Below are 20,481 nucleotides of genomic sequence, written 5' to 3'. Positions count from 1 at the left end.
CAGATAACTTTTGCTTGTTATTTGCAAATGGGGCTGAGCATTCGGTCGGTGCGGTCCAAAACCGGACCGAACCGAATAGACTGAAAAACCGAATTATCACTTTTTCTTGGACCAAACCGGACCGAAATTGTATTATGGACCGAACCGAACCGAAATAATTCGGTTTGGTCCGGTTTTGGACCGAACGAACTGAATTTTTTTTAAAAAATAAAATTGTAATAAAAATTTCAAACCTAAAAATATGAACTCTAAAATATAATTAAAGTAAAGTGATATGTAGAGTTCTACCGGTGTATAAACAATTAAAAATTAAAAATTATAATTATAATTTTCAAAATATATGTAAAATATATAATATAAATTAGTGTATTTATGATTTGGTTTATTCAATCTATTCAGTTCGGACCGAAATATTTTTTAAAAGAACCGGATCGAGCCGAATTTATTTCGGTATATTTGGTCCAGACCGAATAGAACAAATTTCTGAAAAATCAGGACTAAACCGAACCAAATTAGTACGGTTCAGTTCAGTTTTTCGGTTTTGGTTCGGTTATGCTTAGCCCTATTTGTAATCGATTCATGTATTTATTTGTTGGTTTGGACCGGGAAATCTAAGGATCCGGCGATTTGTTCTTGAAGACCAGAAATTTCCGATTTTACCCCTGATATAAAAGTGGGTGCAAAACAAAGTGAAATTTAAAGTTAAAGGTGCAACTTGCAAGGAAACATAATATATACCCAAATTGAAAAAACGCCCAAAAAAATGGGTTACAAAGTGACAATTACTCTTATTTTCTTTTGTTTTAATTAGCAATTTACTGAAATGCCCCCGATTCCGTTAAAGTTAACGGTCATCTTGGATGGAAAGTCGTTAATGGGGTGCAAATAGAAGCGAAATTAATTTTACGGGGTGCAAATTGACAGAGAAAATAATGTAGACCCAAATCGCAAAAATGAAAATAAAAGTAGGTTACAAACTGCCAATTACTCATAGAATAATAATATATACTCCATAGAATTTAACTCTATTATATGTTATTTACTTTACTATAAGCACCGTAAATTTCCAAAATTTTGAGAATATACATACTTTGTTTTATGAGACTCCTGACTTAATTATACTAGCATAAATCCTGTGCGATGCACAGGTTTCCATTAATATTTTAAATTTTTATTTATCAAGTTATATTATATTTTTAAAATATTTATATAAATATATAATGATTATAAATTTATAATAAAAATAATAGAATAAGATGCTGTCGTAATTTAGTAGAATAAATAGACTATTTCTACTAGTTTAGCAGATATGTAACACTATTATTTATATCTTTTAATAATAGGATAAGTTGTATTCGTAATTTAGTAGGATAAGTATACTATATTTAGTAGTAATTTAATAATTTAGTAGTTTATTAGATATATAATATTATTTATCTATTTTTGTAATAATCAAAATTAGGGAATTATCGTTGAACCAAACCGTTGAATTAAATTATATTTATTCTGACTATTATAATATTAAAAATATGTAGTTTTAAGTACGGATTAAGTAGAAATTCTTGTCATTGCTTCCCGGAGGATGCAACATAGTCTAGCAACACTTTCGGTTAACACTTTCGGTTAGTTGACCGAAACTGGCTGGGACCGGGGAAGGTGACATTAGTGAATTTAGTAATTTACTACTACCAGACACATGCAGAGATAATCAATTTTATTGGCGGCGTATTACTTAAAATGAATATATAACTTATAAGTCATAAGTAAATTAAAAATTATAAGTTATATAAGTTTTGGATAATTTTACTTAAAAGTCAGAATTATTTTTATTTAAATGAATTAAAACAAATATTTTTTATATATAATTATTTTAATTCACGAGTTTTGAATTAATATAATATTTATAAACATATATTTTAAAATTAAAGTTAATAAAAAACAAAAAATCAAAATAAGTTAAGAAAAAATATATCGTCGCTAACATTCAAATTATCAGCTTATAAATTATAAATTCAACTTATAAATAAGGAAGGTCGACAAACACTGTTTAACAAGTTGTTACAAACTTATAACTATAAGTTATAAGTGACTTATAATTTATCACGCAGACCCATATATTCCGCGTGTCCAAGATTATTACGTTATCTCCGGACAGACAAAGAAAGGCAACAACCTCCACATGTCACCCCCTGGCCGTACACACATATACCTCGAACCAATGGACGACCCAAATTTCAACATAAGCGGGTTCCCCAAAAAATTGTATCCAAATCAACACGTGTAAGAAAAAAATAAATAGGTAGATATTACAACATAGTAATATTTACATGATCATCGTTATGAGATTAAATTTAGATTTTTTAAGGACGGATCAAGTTTAGATTTTGAATTCGAAATAAGTCAAAATTTATGGTTCTAAATATTTGGGTAAATAATAAGTCCATCAAAGATCCCTAAAATATATTTTGTATTCCAAACTCCCCAACTTAAACTCCTAACGTCCTTGTCAAATTCGAACAGACAACTCATAGGTTCGGATCTTTGCCTCTAGTCATTGTGGAATAATACTGGTTGCCTTCGTGTCCTCATCTCCGGATCTCTGTCCATTGTGGGATAATACCACCAGCCTTTGTATCCCCACCTCCAGCAACTTGAATTGACGCATCAAATTTTCGAGAGTCAGCTCTGATACCATATGTGACAATTCGGGTCAAATCCTAAGTATTTTTCAAAATCCGGCTCAATTCCCGATTCCGAATCCGAAATAAGCTGAAGTCTACTATCCCAAATATAGCCAACTTGGGTAGACAACAAGCCCACAGAAGATTTGTTGGTGCACTTAGTAGTAGTACTTTGTTGAACAAAAGTTCTATATATCCTCGATATGGGACTCAGTTGTTACAGTCAGCATAAAATTCATACTTTGAAATCGTTTTATAATTTATTTATTTTCAATTGTTTGAAAAACATTTCTCTCAGTATATGTTACCAAACAATCATTCAACAAATTATCTCTCATTTTATTCTGAAGCGGGGTATTAACAAGTTTCATGGCTGAAAATTCTCTCTCAACTGTTGCAGTTGCAACCGGTAAAATCAATGACAACTCTAACAACATAAAAAACCCAAGAAAATCTAATATCTTTGTGTTTTTGAACCATCTATTTTGCAAGATCAATGATACCCTTCAAATTTTGAAAATCAACATTATTTCTCATGTCAACTATATAGTTAGAAAGTTGGTCTTCAAGTGATAGAAGACGGATTTTGATCAAATTCCAAAGGATAAAATCTTTCAAGTTGGAATAATTTTTGCTTATCAAAAGCTGAGAAAGAATTATGTGGATAAAGGTATAATATGCACGAATGTAACTTCATATTATCTCTATCAAAATGCTCGTTAATCTCTTACAATTGATAATCAATTATAATTTTCAACAAACTGGCCTTGAAGTGATGCCGATTATAAACTTTTTTTGTAGTTTACGTCTTGATCTTCCACGAGGCATAAAGATAATATCCCTATCTGGGACATTGATCTCACACTTTTCACGGAATTTAGAAGCATCGGCAAGTAACTCATTCCATCCATCATCTCTAAATGCTTGTAACATTTTTTTATAAGATTTGCCAAACTTAGATTATTAGCAAGATCCTGATCATTTCTTTATAGTGCTTGTGATAAGTTATTAGTGATTCCTAAAACTTTTCTCATCATATGTAATAGAAAAATAAAAATTAAAGTCATTCACTGCTTCCATAAATCTATAAATCTCTATTTCATTTTCATGAAAAGAAGGCATATATTTTATTTCTTCAAGCACATCAAGTAATAGTAAAATAAAGAAAGTGTGACACCCTCAAAATCGGGGTTAGGAATGAGAACCTATAATACCACTAATACTAATCTAATAATAGCAGAAATATAATAAACCCCGAAGCTAACAGGATCTAATAGGATAAAGTATGAGACAAGATTACAACTACCAACCAAAATAATATTATTACAACCCAAAATATAATTAAAACCAAACTATCCGATTCCGACTTGGAATCGACAGATAAACCAAAAGTATCTGATTCAGCTAATACATTTCCCAACAACTTATTGTCTCCTACTCACACATCATCTACCTGATTTGGCATCTGGAATCCCGTGAAGCGATAGGGACCTCCAGGAACGCTCTTGCGAGTGGTGCGCCTAAGTCTGACCATCTTCTTGCTTAATTTCCATGGTTAGATTAAAGCAAATAAATGAGCAAAAAGGCTCAGCAAGTAACTATTTAACAATTCTAAATATCAACATAATAAAGGCATTCTACTTTCAAAACTCTAGGTGGCAATATTCTATTAATGGTCGGGTAAAGGTGTTGGAAGAGGTTTTCAGGCTTTCAAGATTCAAAGTTGGAAGAAAGCCAACATTCATCAAAATCATTAACGGGGTTCTCAGAGAGTTTCTCATTTTAAAGGAAGCAATCATTCAAGTTTCGAGTATCAATAACAAAGTAAAGTGACAGGGTTCTCGATCAAATTTCATAACTTTAAAGAAGATACAATTCAATATATTTCATTTCGAATTAAAAGAAAGCATACTGCTTTAACAAAGGTATACATTTTTCTCTTTTATAAAATATTAAAGAACCCTTGATTGGAATATCCATCTTTTAAATATAATACGGGTGATCAGCCCATACTGACCTCCATCTGGTAATTAAGGTACTTATGGCATTATTTCAGCCTTTATATTGGACTAGCGGCGCTAGCCTCTTATGTGACTGGACTAGTCCCACTAGTCTCTTATGTCTCTATCCAATCCATCAGGAATTCATTTGGAAAACCTTTATGTTGGAAGTATAGAATATTTGGCTAAGTTCATTTTAATATTACCAAATATGTGAAATTATTTGGACTCATTCAATTCGAAAATCATTCTTAGGTTCAATTCAAGAATTCAAAGATGATAATCAAATTGTAAAAGGGATCGTCAGTTAAGGAAATGATCTATTGATAAACATGGTATAACAATGCTGTTTTCAGGATAGTTCCAAAGAACGATATATCACAAGGCACAAATGTATTATTATAGGAGTCTAGGTTAACAAGGTATGAATTACGAAAGGTTTGTTACGTCTCTTAGGGTCAAGGGATCATAAATATAGCGATATGGAAACAAGGTATTAATTAGTTGAAACAAGGGATTACTAACGAGGTTTATCACAAGGGATCGATAACAGGTTTATCACAAGTAATCAATAACAGTTTATCAAAAGGAATCAATAACAGTATTACGAAGATTCTTTATTAGTGCATAACATCAATAACCCCTCTATAATCAATTCACAACAGAAGGCAGAGTTACTTGCCTCAGATAGTTTTCCTATTTTACGGTATACGAGCTACTGCCACCTAGGACCTCTTTCCTCTCCTAGCTTGAATGTCTTCGCTTTTCAAACCTACAATTACGAAACAAACCCTAATTAGAAACTTGATCGATTTATGACATTTCTCAGAACGTCTATATTTCTACCCCAATCGCAATATCTGTTTATCTTATATATATCACACATAACACATAATAGGTTACACCTTTATATGCTTTATATCAACAATTAATTCGATACTTTAACACATAACAAGTAATCACATATTCACGTAATCCGACACAACATCTTAACAATCAAATTGACTTCATTTCTTATATAAACCTATATGCTTTCTTTTCGAAAATTGGGCATGATGTATCTATAACTACGCTTACCCTTATCATATCAATCAAAAAATCACAATCGAGTTTATATAATTACTCTTTATCACTTAACGCTTAGCATGCAACTCCACTTTATATAATTATTAACTAACGACTTAAGATACCAAGTCAAAACTATAGCATGCAATTCGATTTCACCTTATAGATCACAAAATCATGTAGTGACACCCAACTATTATCAAAACTCGAATTCACAACCAAGTTAAACAATAATCTGATTCCCTAACCAAATATATTATATCCCATATCTAGTCATAACGTGTTCATTCGAATCAAAACTCCAATATTAAACACAAAATTCAAACAAGAATTTATAGATTTTATCATCCGACCCTCATTTATCCTACATGCAACCATTAAAATCAACATGCATGAACTCCAATAAAAAATCGATGCTAATTCAAACCAAACTAATGAGAAATTATCACATTAATCGAGTTTATCATATAATTCGAACCAAATTTCTTAAAAACCGAAGGTTACACTCGTGTTTTCAAAATAAAAATAATATGCAACAATCAAATAATCATAATCCACCTTATATATCCACATGCATAACTCAAGTCGAAAAAAATCATTTTTAGCATCTAACTCGACTTAATAAAATTTAATACTTCGAATCCAAAATCTTCAATTTTCACATGCATCAACTAATTCAATTGTAATATATAATTTAGGACTCAGGCACACATCATAGTCCACCACCGGCTCACCGGAGTTTATCATCGGTGGCAACAAGGTCTCGGAGATGCCCCATTCGGGGTTTTCTTCGACAAAACCTCACTGATTAACTTAGGCAACCACTTAAACATGTTTATCATCTATAATTAACCACAAAACCACCGATCCCATCTTTAATTTGGAAAAGTCGAATGGAACCCAAAAGAGGGTTTCGAGAATCATTCAAGATACACACATGCAAGTATATAAAGGTGTAGAGGAAACAAAACCAAGCACAAGTATGGCTTCAGATTAGAGAAAAGGTGAGAGATGAGTGAGGAAGAGAGAAGATAGAGAGTACCGAAGAGAGAATCCGAGAGGGAAAAAAGAGAAACAGGAGAAAAGGAGGAGAAATGGGAGTATATATATAAAATTTTAAGGGCAATTTAGTAATTTAAAAATTCCACCTTTTTTTTCTACTTTTATTAATGCCAAAAACATAATAAATATACTTATTTATTTCCACACAAAATGAAAATAACTAAACTTTTATTTTTATAAGGTAAAATATAAAATTAGCCCCTCACCCATATTTTTAAATTTATTTTTGAGTAACTGGATCATTTTATATTGATTTTATAATTAAACCTCCAATAATAGCAATAAGTCTTTAAAAATCATTTTAAAATATCAAAGCACCAAAATAAATCCAACTATTATTTTTAGAAAGTCTCTTGGACTATTTCAGAGATACTAAAATAAATTTCACACCTTGATCATATTTCAATAATTTTATAGAAATTATATAAAGATCAAATAATCCTAATTCTTAAAAAATAAATCAGTGAAAAATATTTAGAAACTCGTGAATCACAAATTCATATTCGTAATTTCAAGACAACATATATTCACACAGCAACATCAAACATATTTCACATTGGTACAGTTAAACACATTATTCCCTTTTTCATTTAATCCCCTTTTTATATTACGGGTTTCGTTCAACCTGACGGCCCGACAATCCACGTATCTTATACCCATCACTGACTCATCAAACTAGAATGAGTCATTTTATGTTCACTTTTACTATTTCGCAGAATTACACATAAACCACATAATCACCTAACCTTTTATTTTATATACATAAATCCACGATTATAACTTAAAATTGTATCTTATTAATATAAATACATCTCGAAAATCACAGTCGTTACAAGCTACCCCCTTAAAAGGATTCTGTCCTCGGAATCTAGTCTAAACAAACAAATGGGGATACTTTTCTCGCATTTCACTTTCTAATTCCCAAGTTGATTCTTTGACCTTAGGATTTCTCCACAAAACTCTAACTAACGATACCACTTTATTTCTAAGCGCTTTTTCTTTTCGATCTAAAATCTGAACGGGTTGTTCCACATAAGACAGATCTTGCTGAATTTCCACTGGTTCTAACTCGATTACAAGACTAGCATCCGCATTATACTTTTTCAAAAGAGAGACGTGAAACACATTATGGAGATGCTGCATTTGCGGAGGTAACGTTAACTCGTATGCCACTTTTTCGACTTGGTTTAATACTTCGAATGACCCAATATATCTTGGGCTTAGTTTTCCTTTCTTTCCAAATTTAGAAAAGCCTTTTCATGGAGATATTTTCACCAACACTTTTTCTCCGGGTTCGAATGTCGTATCTTTACGATTCTGATCCACATACTTTATTTGTCGATCTTGGGCATCCATCAATCTTTTACGAATCAGTTTCATTTTTTCCTTCATTTACTGAACTAATTCCGGGCCTATCAGCTTGCGCTCGCCAACTTCATCCCAATACGTAGGGATCTACATTTTCTTCCATATAATGCTTCGTAAGGCGGCATGCCAATACTCGCGTTATAACTGTTATTGTAGGAAAATTCGATCAGCGGCAAATAATCGTCCCAATTTCCTTTGAAATCCAATGCACAGGTTCTCAACATGTCTTTGATTGTTTGAATAGTTCTTTCGCTTTGTCCGTCTATCTGCGGATGATACGCGGTACTCATTTTTAACTTCGTGCCCAAATGATCATGAAATTGTCGCCAAAATCTCCAGTTAAATCTTGGATCTCTATCGGATAAGATAAACACTAGTACTCCATGACGTATTACGATTTCGTCTAAATCCAATTTGACCAACTATTCTAATAAGAATCTCTCGTTGATAGGCAAGAAATGCGTGGACTTTGTAATTCGATCAATAATCTGTTGGATTTTTAACGCAGCGGGACATGGCAAAACACTTTTACACATATAAAATCCAAATAAAAGCATACAGATCATGAATAAAAATTCGAGGGATCGGATCTAACCTTTAAAATAATTCGGAGACAACGATCAAAGATCCTTAGCAGTTGCTCCTTAATTGTGAAGCACTCCACCGGTATCCACCAAGAAAACGATATTAAGGAGGAGGAAGGAGGTGGAGAGAATTGGGTTTTCCAAACTTTTTGGGTTTTGGGGTACAAAATAAAAATAGGGTCTATAATAGTGTATTTATAGGCAAAATTTTCAGCTGAAATTTTCCCATAAATATTATTATTATTATCCCATTTATTATTCTCATTAATAATTAAAACACCTTTTAATTATTAATCCTTTTTCTAGACACTTTAGAAATAATTCTCTCTTTTGATTTAATTTCCAAAAATTAAATCCTTTAATTAATAATATTAAGAACTTTTCTTAATTAATTTATAATCAATTAAATCTCATTTAATCAATTATTAAATTTGCCAATTAATTATTTATTTCATAAATAAATAATTATCAGCCATTATTAATTAATTCCTCCACCATTAAATCATTCTCTTTTTATGGTATGACCCTGTAGGTTCAATATTAAGCCGGTAGTAGAAATAAATAATAATAAAACTATTTTATCATTATTTATATAAATTCTCTAATTTATTAAATATAATTAATTAACTAATCACATTTATTCTACATCGTGAGGGATACTTCTCAGCATATCGCGACTATCCGGATAATATGAATTTACTGTTTAGAATACCAAGAACCTATTCAGTGAATAGTTACCGTACAATAAACTCCTTCTACCCTTCAATGTCCCGATTAAATACAAAGCATGGATCTCGTGTCAAGCCTATCTAATTCAATCACTTGCTTACCATTTACTATGCGTAGTTCTATGCAAATTAGAAACTCCTTTCTAATTTCATTTACTCTGGCCAGAGATTCCTGAACTAGCATAAGTGGATCAGCCTTGAACATTCGCTTCCTTCACTGGAAGGGGTAGATCCTTTATTGATCATACACTATCTTCGTGTACAAATTCCTATACCCAGTAGAGCCCTAATAATTGTCCCTGGAGACTAAGAACTAAACCAAAGCATAGTTCAGTGTACACAAGATGACCATGATGACCTCAAGTCTAAGGATACTTGTACAACTATCACTATGTGAACAACTGCTGACACGTGAGTGAACTCCATCAGTTGTTCAGCTGTGCGAGTCATGTTCAGTGAACTTATTCCATAATAAGCACCTACATACTAGCTATAGTGTCACCACACAAATGTCTATGAGAACAGACATCCTTCATAATGAAGCAAGCATAGTATGTACCGATCTTTGCGGATTATTAATTACCAGTTAGTAATCCTATGACCAGGAACTATTTAAGTTTAGAGTTATCATCTCTTTAGGTCTCACTATTATGATCTCATCATAATCCATAAAAAGTTTTACTCTAAACTATAGTATATCTTATTTAAACACTTAAATAGATAGAGCCCGTAATAAAAACAAAACAAGTCTTTTATTAATATCATTGAAATCAAAACAGATTACACAGGAAGTTATTCCTAAAACCTAATTCATGATTGGACTTAGGACATATTCCTTTCAATCTCCCACTTGTACTAAAGCCAATCACTCTGGTATCTAATACCCATCTTGTCTTTATGACGATCAAAGTGACTTTCATAAAGTAGCTTTGTGAGTGGGTCTGCTATGTTGTTATGTGTGTCAACTCTAATTCAATACAATATTAGAAATGTTACCGCGCTCCCACTAACCCTTTTGTAGACGCATGGTTCATCTACGTTTTTGATAAAATCAAACTCTTTGATTGTCTCATCAAAACGAATGTTCCATCTTTCGAGAAGCTTGCTTTAAACCACATATGGTTCGCAGTAGCTTACACACTAGGCTTTCATTTCCCTTGGAAAGAAAACCATCTGGCTATTTGCCAGATCTCATAGTCGTAGTAAGCAGCAATCGCAAGCAAAATCCGAACTGATTATAACAGGGCTACAGGTAAAAGGTTTCATCAAAGTCAATTCATTACCTTTGTTTGAATTCTTTTGCCACAAGCCTGGCCTTAAAGGTCTCCACCTAGTCATCTGCTCTAATCATTCTTTTGTATCCCGTTTACATAGATTTCATTCCGGATTTCATGACACTATGCCATTTCTCTGAGTCAACACTACTCATAGCCTCATTATAGGTTACAGGGTCGTCATCATCAATGATCGACAACTCATTGTCATTCTCAATGACAAGGCCATAATACCTCTCAGGCTGGCGAGACACTCTCCCTGATCTATGAATGGGCTGTTCCATAAAACGTTGTTCAGTCAGAACAGGTGTTTCCACTCGATCTGTAGTAGTTTGTGCTTCTTGAACTTCATCAAGTTCAATTTTGCTCCCACTGTTTCCTTCAAGGATAAACTCCTTTTCCAAGAAGGTAGCATGTCTGGAGACAAACACCCGATGATCGTTGTAAAAGTAATACCCTAAAGTCTCTTTAGGATATCCCACAAAACTACATTTTACGGATCGATATTCCAGCTTATCTGGGTCAACTTTCTTGACATAAGCTGGACATCCCCAAATCTTAACGTGTTTAAGACTTGATTTCCTTTCTTTCCATATCTCATACGAAGTTTGAGGAATAGATTTGGAAGGCACCTTATTCAGTAAATATGCTGAGGTTTCCAATGCATAACCTATAGGAATACTGGAAGATTTGCATAGCTCATCATGGACCGAACTATGTCTAACAAAGTTCGATTTCTCCTTTCAGATACCAATCTGGAGGAATCCACTGGGAGACTATACCATTTACTTTGAGATAATCTAGAAATACTCCATTAAAGTATTCACCACCTCGATCTAATCGAAGAATTATAATACTCTGTTTGGTTTGTTTCTCCACTTCATACTTATACTCTTTGAACTTTTCAAAGGCCTCAGACTTATGTTTCTTCAAACACATATCCGAATCCAGATATATCATCTATGAAAGTAATGAAGTATGAAAATCCACCCATGGCTTGCGTAGATATTGGTCCACATACATCTGTGTGTACTATTCCTAGCAAATTTGCAGCCCTCTCTCCATGTCTACTAAATGGAGACTGTAGTGCCACAATGAAGTGAGATTTTCATCATCCCTTTTCTTTTATTAGTTTGTTCAATCTGAAGTAAATTATGTCACATATATACAGACCATTATTTAAAGCACCACGTCCATAAAGAATATTATCTCTAAGAATAGAACATTCATTATTCTCAATAATAAATGAAAATCCAGCCAAGTCTAACATGGGAATAATATTCCTCACAATCGAGGGAACAAAATAACAATTATTTAAAACAATAGTCTTGCCCGTAGGCATATGTAAATAAAATGATTCTACATCTTCAGTAGCAACTCTTGCTCCATTTCCCGTCAGTAGAATCACCTCCTCTTCCTCAAGAGTCCTACTTCTCCTTGGTCCCTGCAACAAATTGCAGATATGAGAACCACAGGTGGTATCTAATACCCAAGTAGAAATTTGATTTAATGACATATTCACTTCTATCATGAACATACTTGAATCAGAAGCGGTAGTCTCACTACCCTTCTTCTTCTTCAATTCTGCAAGGTAAACCTTGCAGTTCCTCTTCCAGTGCCCCACCTTGTTACAGTGAAAGCAAACAACTTTGCTCTTGGGGTCTTCAGCTTTTGGTGGAACCGGCTTTTCTTCACCTACTTTCTTCTTCTTGGAAGAGTTCCTCTTCCTTTTCTTAGAATTGGAAACTTCACCAATTAGAAGAACAGAACTCTTCTTAGGGGGAAAATTCGATTCCGCAGTCTTCAACATGTTGTGAAGTTCAGGTAGGCTGACATCCAACTTATTCATGTGAAAGTTCATAACAAACTGCGAGAACGATCTCGGAAGCGATTGCAAGACCAAGTCTTGGCTCAGCTCCCCATCCATGGCAAAACCAAGTTGTCCAACACGTTCAATCAAATTGATCATCTTAAGTACATGGTCATTCACAGATGATCCCTTAAACATCCTACAACCGAACAGCTCCTTTGATATCTCATATCGAGCTGTCCTCCCCGCCACATCATACAACTCTTGTAGATGCATGAGGATAGTGTGAGCATCCATATGCTCATGTTGTTTCTGTAGCTCAATGTTCATGGAAGCTAGCATGATGCATTGAGCAACATTTGCATCATCTATCCACTTACGATACACAACATGTTCATCATTATGTGCATCACTAGCAGGTTCAGTAGGCTTAGGTGAGTCAATCACGTATTCCAGCTTCTCAATCCTGAGAACAATTCTCAAGTTTCGAAGCCAGTCAACATAATTAGGACCAGTGAATTTGTGAGCATCTAGTATGCTCCTGAGTGATAGTGCAGAAGACATAACGTATAAAGTAAATCTGTAAATGATAAACACATAACAACACTCAGCAAATATTCGATTTCATTTTAAAAACACTATATGAATCGGGTCTTTATTCATAAGTGGCTCCCACTAGTTTATCTAATTTATTCAACCCCCAACATGAAAAATAAGCATTCATAATGCTAGTGGGAATAGGGATCCTACATTCCATTACACAACCCCGGTTGTGGCACGAAATGCCATGTAATGTTCAATAGGCAGACAACTCTTGTCAATTACATCTAATGTTATTCCCTAATCAAACTTTAGCCTCTTGAATAATTGAGTCACGGCTGTGGCACGACAAACTCAATATTCTAAGTCAAGTCTAACCCAACATTCCGTACAATTGAATCAGTCCCCAAAGGCCCACGGTTGTGGCACGTAGCGACCTTTAGATTCTTATTAAATGTACACATCTCTATGTAATAGACAAGTATTTCTTACTTCGAAATCAAAGCCCTCGGCTGTGGCACGAAACGACAATGATTTAAAAATAAGAACTACTTTCTATCATGTTGGAAGGCTATGACCGACACAAGCCCGTTGTGTCATTGGCCAATTACTACTTGATATTATTTAATTTTAGAGGGATTATATTACGTTACAATCATAATCATATTATAAAGAGATTCTTCCTTTTAAATTAAATATTTCAAATCAATAATCAATAATCACACGATTCCCAGATCGGGTGGAGCATTGTCAAGAGGCGTCACTTAATAACCCTTTCTTATAGATAGAAATCTGTTGTTGACAGAATCATCCTTTCTCTCATATCGAAAATTCATATTCAATTACGTGTTTCACAAACACAAGAATCTCATGATTGTATTCATAATATTATTCTTAAGGTTATGAAACAATTTCACTATACTAGGTTGTCTAACAAACGCCTTATGTTCATTTAAGTTCACCTAAATCTATCATCGCATGATAAACTAAGCATATATCACATATATCAACATGAATAAACATCAAGGTAGGCATGTTACATCATCTAGCATATTGGTCTAAGCATTATACATCTCTATGTATCACATGAAGCATTTAAAAGCAATTTAAACAGTCAAAAATAGCTTAAAAACACTTCTGTTAGCTATAAATAGTTCAAAACAATTTCATAAAATATCATATAATATACCATTAGAAGCGTCTCGAAAAGACGAATCCAACAGCACCAAAATCGCCCAATTCTGAGCTACCACGCGCCAAAAGAAGTGTCCCCACGCGCCGACACGCGCACACGCGCTGTCAGGCGCGTGTCTGAACTCCGCCACGCGCACCCACGCGCCTCACGCACCCTAACCCCTATGCTGACGTCAGCATGACGTCATCTGATGACGTCAGCATGACGTCAGCACGACGTCACCAGCGCGTGTCTACCAAGCGCCGCGCGTGGCACGCCAGCGAGTGAGCCCCACGCGCGCGTGGCCGACGCGCGGTCCTCCGTTCTTTTTCAGTCAGCCGCCGTTTTTCTCTCTCCTCGAACAGTGTGCCGCCGTCCTGACTCTTTCTTTCCGTGCATTCAGCAAACAACATGTGTTGTGTCTTTTGTATATAACAGATGTATATATATATACTTACTAACAATTATATATATATGATTATTTAATACGAATTTAATTGTAAGAACTTCAAAAATTCATAATAAAAAATCTATACATCATAAAATTATGAAAAAAATACCCAGACGATCTAAAACACTTGTAGAACCCAGATCAACATTCAAAATTATTCTAAGAAACGATTTCTCATCAGACAAAATTAATTCATGATATAACTTGTAAAAATCATAATTAATTCATACAAGCACATAAAATTCTGAAATTTTTACCACAGATCTATAAGCATACAACCTATGCTCTGATACCATTGTTGGATTTTTAACGCAGCGGGGGCATGGAAAACACTTTTACACATATAAAATCCAAATAAAATCATACAGATCATGAATAAAAATTTGAGGGATCGGATCTAACCTTTAAAATAATTCGGAGACAACGATCAGAGATCCTTAGCAGTTGCTCCTCAAGTGTGAAGCACTCCACCGGTATCCACCAAGAAAACGATGTTAAGGAGGAGGAAGGAGGTGGAGAGAATTGGGTTTTGCAAACTTTTTGGGTTTTGGGGTACAAAATAAAAATAGGGTCTATAATAGTGTATTTATAGGCAAAATTTTTAGGTGAAATTTTTCCCATAAATATTATTATTATTATCCCATTTATTATTCTCATTAATAATTAAAACACCTTTTAACTATTAATCCTTTTTCTAGACACTTTAGAAATAATTCTCTCTCTTGATTTAATTTCCAAAAATTAAATCCTTTAATTAATAATATTAAGAACTTTTCTTAATTAATTTATAATCAATTAAATCTCATTTAATCAATTATTAAATTTGCCAATTAATTATTTATTTCATAAATAAATAATTATCAGCCATTATTAATTAATTCCTCCACCATTAAATCATTCTCTTTTTATGGTGTGACCCTGTAGGTTCAATATTAAGCCGGTAGTAGAAATAAATAATAATAAAACTATTTTATCATTATTTATATAAATTCTCTAATTTATTAAATATGATTAATTAACTAATCACATTTATTCTACATCGTGAGGGATACTTCTCAGCATATCGCGACTATCCAGATAATATGAATTCACTGTTTAGAATACCAAGAACCTATTCAGTGAATAGTTACCGTACAATAAACTCCTTCTACCCTTCAATGTCCCAATTAAATACAAGGCATGGATCTCGTGTCAAGCCTATCTAATTCAATCACTTGCTTACCATTTACTATGCGTAGTTCTATGCAAATTAGAAACTCCTTTCTAATTTCATTTACTCTGGCCAGAGATTTCTGAACTAGCATAAGTGGATCAGCCTTGAACATTCGCTTCCTTCACTGGAAGGGGTAGATCCTTTATTGATCATATACTATCTTCGTGTACAAATTCCTATACCCAGTAGAGCCCTAATAATTGTCCCTGGAGACTAAGAACTAAACCAAAGCATAGTTCAGTGTACACAAGATGACCATGATGACCTCAATTCTAAGGATACTTGTACAACTATCACTATGTGAACAACTGCTGACACGTGAGTGAACTCCATCAGTTGTTCAGCTGTGCGAGTCATGTTCAGTGAACTTATTCCATAATAAGCACCTACATACTAGCTATAGTGTCACCACACAAATGTCTATGAGAACAGACATCCTTCATAATGAAGCAAGCATAGTATGTACCGATCTTTGCGGATTATTAATTACCAGTTAGTAATCCTATGACCAGGAACTATTTAAGTTTAGAGTTATCATCTTTTTAGGTCTCACTATTATGATCTCATCATAATCCATAAAAAGTTTTACTCTAAACTATGGTATATCTTATTTAAACACTTAAATAGATGGAGCCCATAATAAAAACAAAACAAGTCTTTTATTAATATCAATGAAATCAAAACAGATTACACAGGAAGTTATTCCTAAATCCTAATTCATGATTGGACTTAGGACATATTCCTTTCATAATCCCCCAAATCGCATCATGATTTGCCTTGGTCTTTGGTAATCCTACCATAAAATCCATCGCGATATGTTCCCACTTCCCATCAGGTATATCTAATGGCTGAAGCAATCCACTCGGTCACTGGTGTTCCGCCTTTACTCTTTGACATGTATAGTACTTGCTTATCCACTCTGAAATTTCCTTTTTTCATATTCGGCCACCAATAGTTCTTTTTTAAGTCCTTGTACATTTTCATACTTCCAGGATGAATCAAAAACCTTGAATTATGCGCTTCGTGTAGTATCTTGTGCTTTAATTCCGCAACATTAGGAATCCAAATACGCGAGCAAACTCGGTATATTCCTTTATCATCCTTTTGAGCTCTAACCTCTTCTATCCTTCTCGTGATCCATCATTAATTCTTGACAACGTCGATTCTTTTCCAAAATCTTTGGTTGAAATGTCATTGCATACGTCACTTTATTTTCCATCTCCAGAATTTGTATCTCTATTTCCAACTTCTCGAATTCCTTGATCAATTCTTCGGACGAAGTTAACACATTCAATCTTTCCTTGCGGCTTAGCGCATCCGCTACAACATTTGCCTTGCCAGGATGGTAACTTATCGTGCAGTCGTAATCCTTGATTAATTCTAACCATCTCCTTTGCCTCATGTTTAATTCTTTCTGCGTAAAGATGTACTTCAAGCTCTTGTGGTCCGTATAAATCTCACACTTTTCTCCGTATAGATAGTGTATCCAAATATTAAGGGCAAACACAATGCTGCTAATTCTAAATCATGCATAGGATATTTCTGCTCGTGTGGTTTTAATTGTTGTGAAGCATATGCTATCACCTTTCCGTGCTACATCAACACACAACCTAATCCTTTATATGAAGCATCGCTATATATTAGAAACTCTCCCTTCTTATCGGGTGGAACCAATACTGGTGTAGAAACCAACTTTTTTTCCAGCTTTTAAAAGCTTTCTTCGCACTTATCTGTCCAAACAAATTTCTCATTCTTCCTCCTCAACTTAGTCATGGGACCGCAATCTTAAAAAAATCTTGTACGAATCGTCTATAATATCCCACCAATCCGAGAAAACTTCTTACTTCCGTGGTAGTCTTTGGCCTTTCCCAATTCATGACAGCTTTTATCTTTGCAGGTTCTACTTTAATACCTCCACTGTTTACTACATGTCCAAGAAACTGAACTTCTTTCAACCAAAACTCGCATTTTGAAAACTTCGCATACAGTTTCTCTTTCCTCAAGATTTCCAACATAATCTTCAAATGCTCCATACCGTGAGTAAATCAAGATATCTTCAATAAACACTATTACGAACCTGTCCAAGTACTTCTTAAATACTCGATTCATAAGATCCATAAAAGCAGCTGGCGCATTTTTCAATCCAAACCCCATTAGCAAGAATTCACCATGTCCATATCTCGTTTGAAACATCGTCTTGGGAATATCTTCTGCCTTGATCTTCAATTGATGATATCCAGATCATAAACCGGTCTTTGAGACACATGTAGCTCCTTTCAGCTGATCAAATAAATCATCGATTCGCGGGAGAGGGTACTTATTCTAGATAATCAATTTATTGAGCTCGTGATAATCGATACACAATCTCATGCTCCCGTCTTTCTTCTTTACAAATAGCACTGGTACACCCCACGGGGATACACTTGGGCGAATTACTCATTTGTTTAACAATTCTTGCAACTGCGTCGCTAGTTCCTTCATCTCCACGGGCGCCATTCGATAGGGAGCCTTTGAAACTAGTTCTGTTATAGGAGACAAATTAATCGTAAACTCAATCTCTCGATCCAGAGGTAGTCCAGATAATTCATCTAGAAATACATCGGGATACTCTTTAACTACATGTATGCCCTCATTCTTTAGGGATTCCTTCTCCACATCCCTTATGTGAGCTGAATAAGCTTCGCATCCTCGTCGTAATAATCTCTTTTTCTGAATTGCTGTTAGAATTTTTCTCTCTTGCTTCTTTCCCTTGAATATTACCTCAATTCCATCCTTGGACTTCAATTTCACTTTCTTGCTGCTACATTCAATTTGCACATCATGGTTTGCTAACCAATCCATTCCAAGTATGATGTTGAATTCTCCTAACTTAAACGGTATTAAGTCAGCAGAAAATTGCTGACCTTCTTTATTAATATCGCAATTGGGAAAAATCATATTGGCAGTAACTCTTTTCTGGTTTGCTACTTCTATAATCAAATTAGATTCAAGAGGGTACTCGAGACACTTTAACTTTTCAACAACACTTTCGGAAATAAAAGACCTAGTAGCTCCAGAATCCATTAACACTTTGACTTCTACTGAATTTATAACAATAGTACTTGCTACCACATCTGCATCTTACAATGCATCTTTCATTGTCATATTAAACGTCTGAACCCTTGGCTGAACTGCTTATGCTGGTGAGGGTGGTGGTCCAGCAATCCTAAGAATATTTGCCTTCTGGACAGGCTCCTTGCAATTCCTTGCCATATGGCCGACTTTTCCGCACTTAAAACAAGTCATCTCTGGTTTTCCCGAATAACTTGAAACACGTCACATTAAGCTTATTGCACCTTCCCGGGTGTCTCTTCCCACAAACTTTGCATTCTGAAACCTGAGGTCTATTGTCCTTCACCCGCTGTCCAGGTTTCTGGAAGCGATTCTTCCCATTTCCTGGATTAAACTTCTGGAATTTCTGATTCTGATTTCCAGCATTCCTTCCAAACTTTCCTTTGAACTTAGAACTCCCTTGGTCTGTTTCTGAATCCTCAAATTTCCATTTCTTCCCTTCATTTTCCCTCTTAGTTTCTTCTCTTTCTCATTCTACAATCATTTCCTTATGTACCACAACAACATATGTCCTAATCTCGAGAAAAACCACTTGACTACGAATCCATGCTTAAGTCCTTGTTGAAATCTTTTAGCTTTCTTCGCTTCTGTATTCACATACTCTGGCACAAACCTTGCTAACTCTAAGAACTTCACTTCATACTCCACTACGATCATATTCTCTTGCTTTAAATCAACAAACCTCATCTCTAACTGATCTTGCATATAAATTGGTAAATAATTCTCCATAAACAGTTCTATAAACTTCTTCCAAGAAATAGCTTCTCCTTCTGCTTGCAATGTTTTAGTAGATTCCCACCAATAACTAGCCTCATCCTTCAAGTAATAACTTGCGTACTTCGTCCTTTTCTCATCCGTAACTTCTGCTAACTTAAAGGATTTCTCCATTTCTCTTAACCAAGACTGAGTGTAACACCCCCAAATCCGGGGTCGGGGATCCGGGTTGTCACGAGTTCCATTTCCCTTGATAACACCCAATCTTAATAAATAATCAACTACTCTGTACTGTGACCCCACAATAAACACACACACCACAAGTTATAGTCTCAGAGATGAATATCCAAAAATAATCACAAGTCATTTTATTCCACAATTATATGCCAATACATCTTAAAAGGGTTTCTGAATAAATTTACATATTTCTTGCCATTATTACAATTCATATTGTACATAAGTCTGGTTCATCATTAGTTGAAAACCTAGCCTATTGGTAGCTCCTACCTCAGCTACGGCGGCATCAATGCTTCCAAAAGACTGCAGAACGTTTTCTAACCGCTTGCGAATTGGGAGCTTGGTCCTGTTCATCTTTTCTATCTGTTGTTGTGTGATGAAAGAAGAAAGCAAGGGTGAGCAGCAAGCCCACCAAAATAATATGTATAATGATTAACAATATATGAGCCTTCTCATATTACTCATAAAA

General features: G+C 34.4%; 2 protein-coding genes across 2 annotated transcripts; both read right to left on the bottom strand.

Annotated features, from left to right (window-relative positions):
- Positions 1 to 18,386: 18,386 nt before the first annotated feature.
- On the bottom strand, positions 18,387 to 19,013 carry LOC141696030 (uncharacterized). Its single transcript, XM_074500223.1, has one exon. It carries the CDS (start codon positions 19,011 to 19,013, stop codon positions 18,387 to 18,389), a length of 627 nt encoding a protein of 208 aa, XP_074356324.1.
- Positions 19,014 to 19,124: 111 nt separating this feature from the next.
- Positions 19,125 to 19,949, bottom strand: LOC141696029 (uncharacterized). The gene is made up of 2 exons (XM_074500222.1): positions 19,558 to 19,949; positions 19,125 to 19,254 (listed from the first exon to the last, which is right to left on the bottom strand). The coding sequence occupies exons 1-2, from the start codon at positions 19,947 to 19,949 to the stop codon at positions 19,125 to 19,127; spliced, it is 522 nt and encodes a 173-aa protein (XP_074356323.1).
- Positions 19,950 to 20,481: the final 532 nt, after the last annotated feature.

Source organism: Apium graveolens, chromosome 11, assembly GCF_009905375.1.
Source record: "Apium graveolens cultivar Ventura chromosome 11, ASM990537v1, whole genome shotgun sequence".
Lineage (NCBI taxonomy): Eukaryota > Viridiplantae > Streptophyta > Magnoliopsida > Apiales > Apiaceae > Apium > Apium graveolens.
This window is presented reverse-complemented; position numbering and strand designations above follow the sequence as displayed.

What these genes read in the sequence shown, in the direction of transcription:
- LOC141696029 (XM_074500222.1), bottom strand. Translation starts at nt 19,949, where the DNA reads ATGGAGAAATCCTTTAAGTTAGCAGAAGTTACGGATGAGAAAAGGACG. An exon ending in TTAGGACATATGTTGTTGTG is followed by an intron (nt 19,255 to 19,557) that starts GTACATAAGGAA and finishes ACGTGTTTCAAG; the next exon opens with TTATTCGGGAAAACCAGAGA.
- LOC141696030 (XM_074500223.1), bottom strand. Translation starts at nt 19,013, where the DNA reads ATGGATTCTGGAGCTACTAGGTCTTTTATTTCCGAAAGTGTTGTTGAA.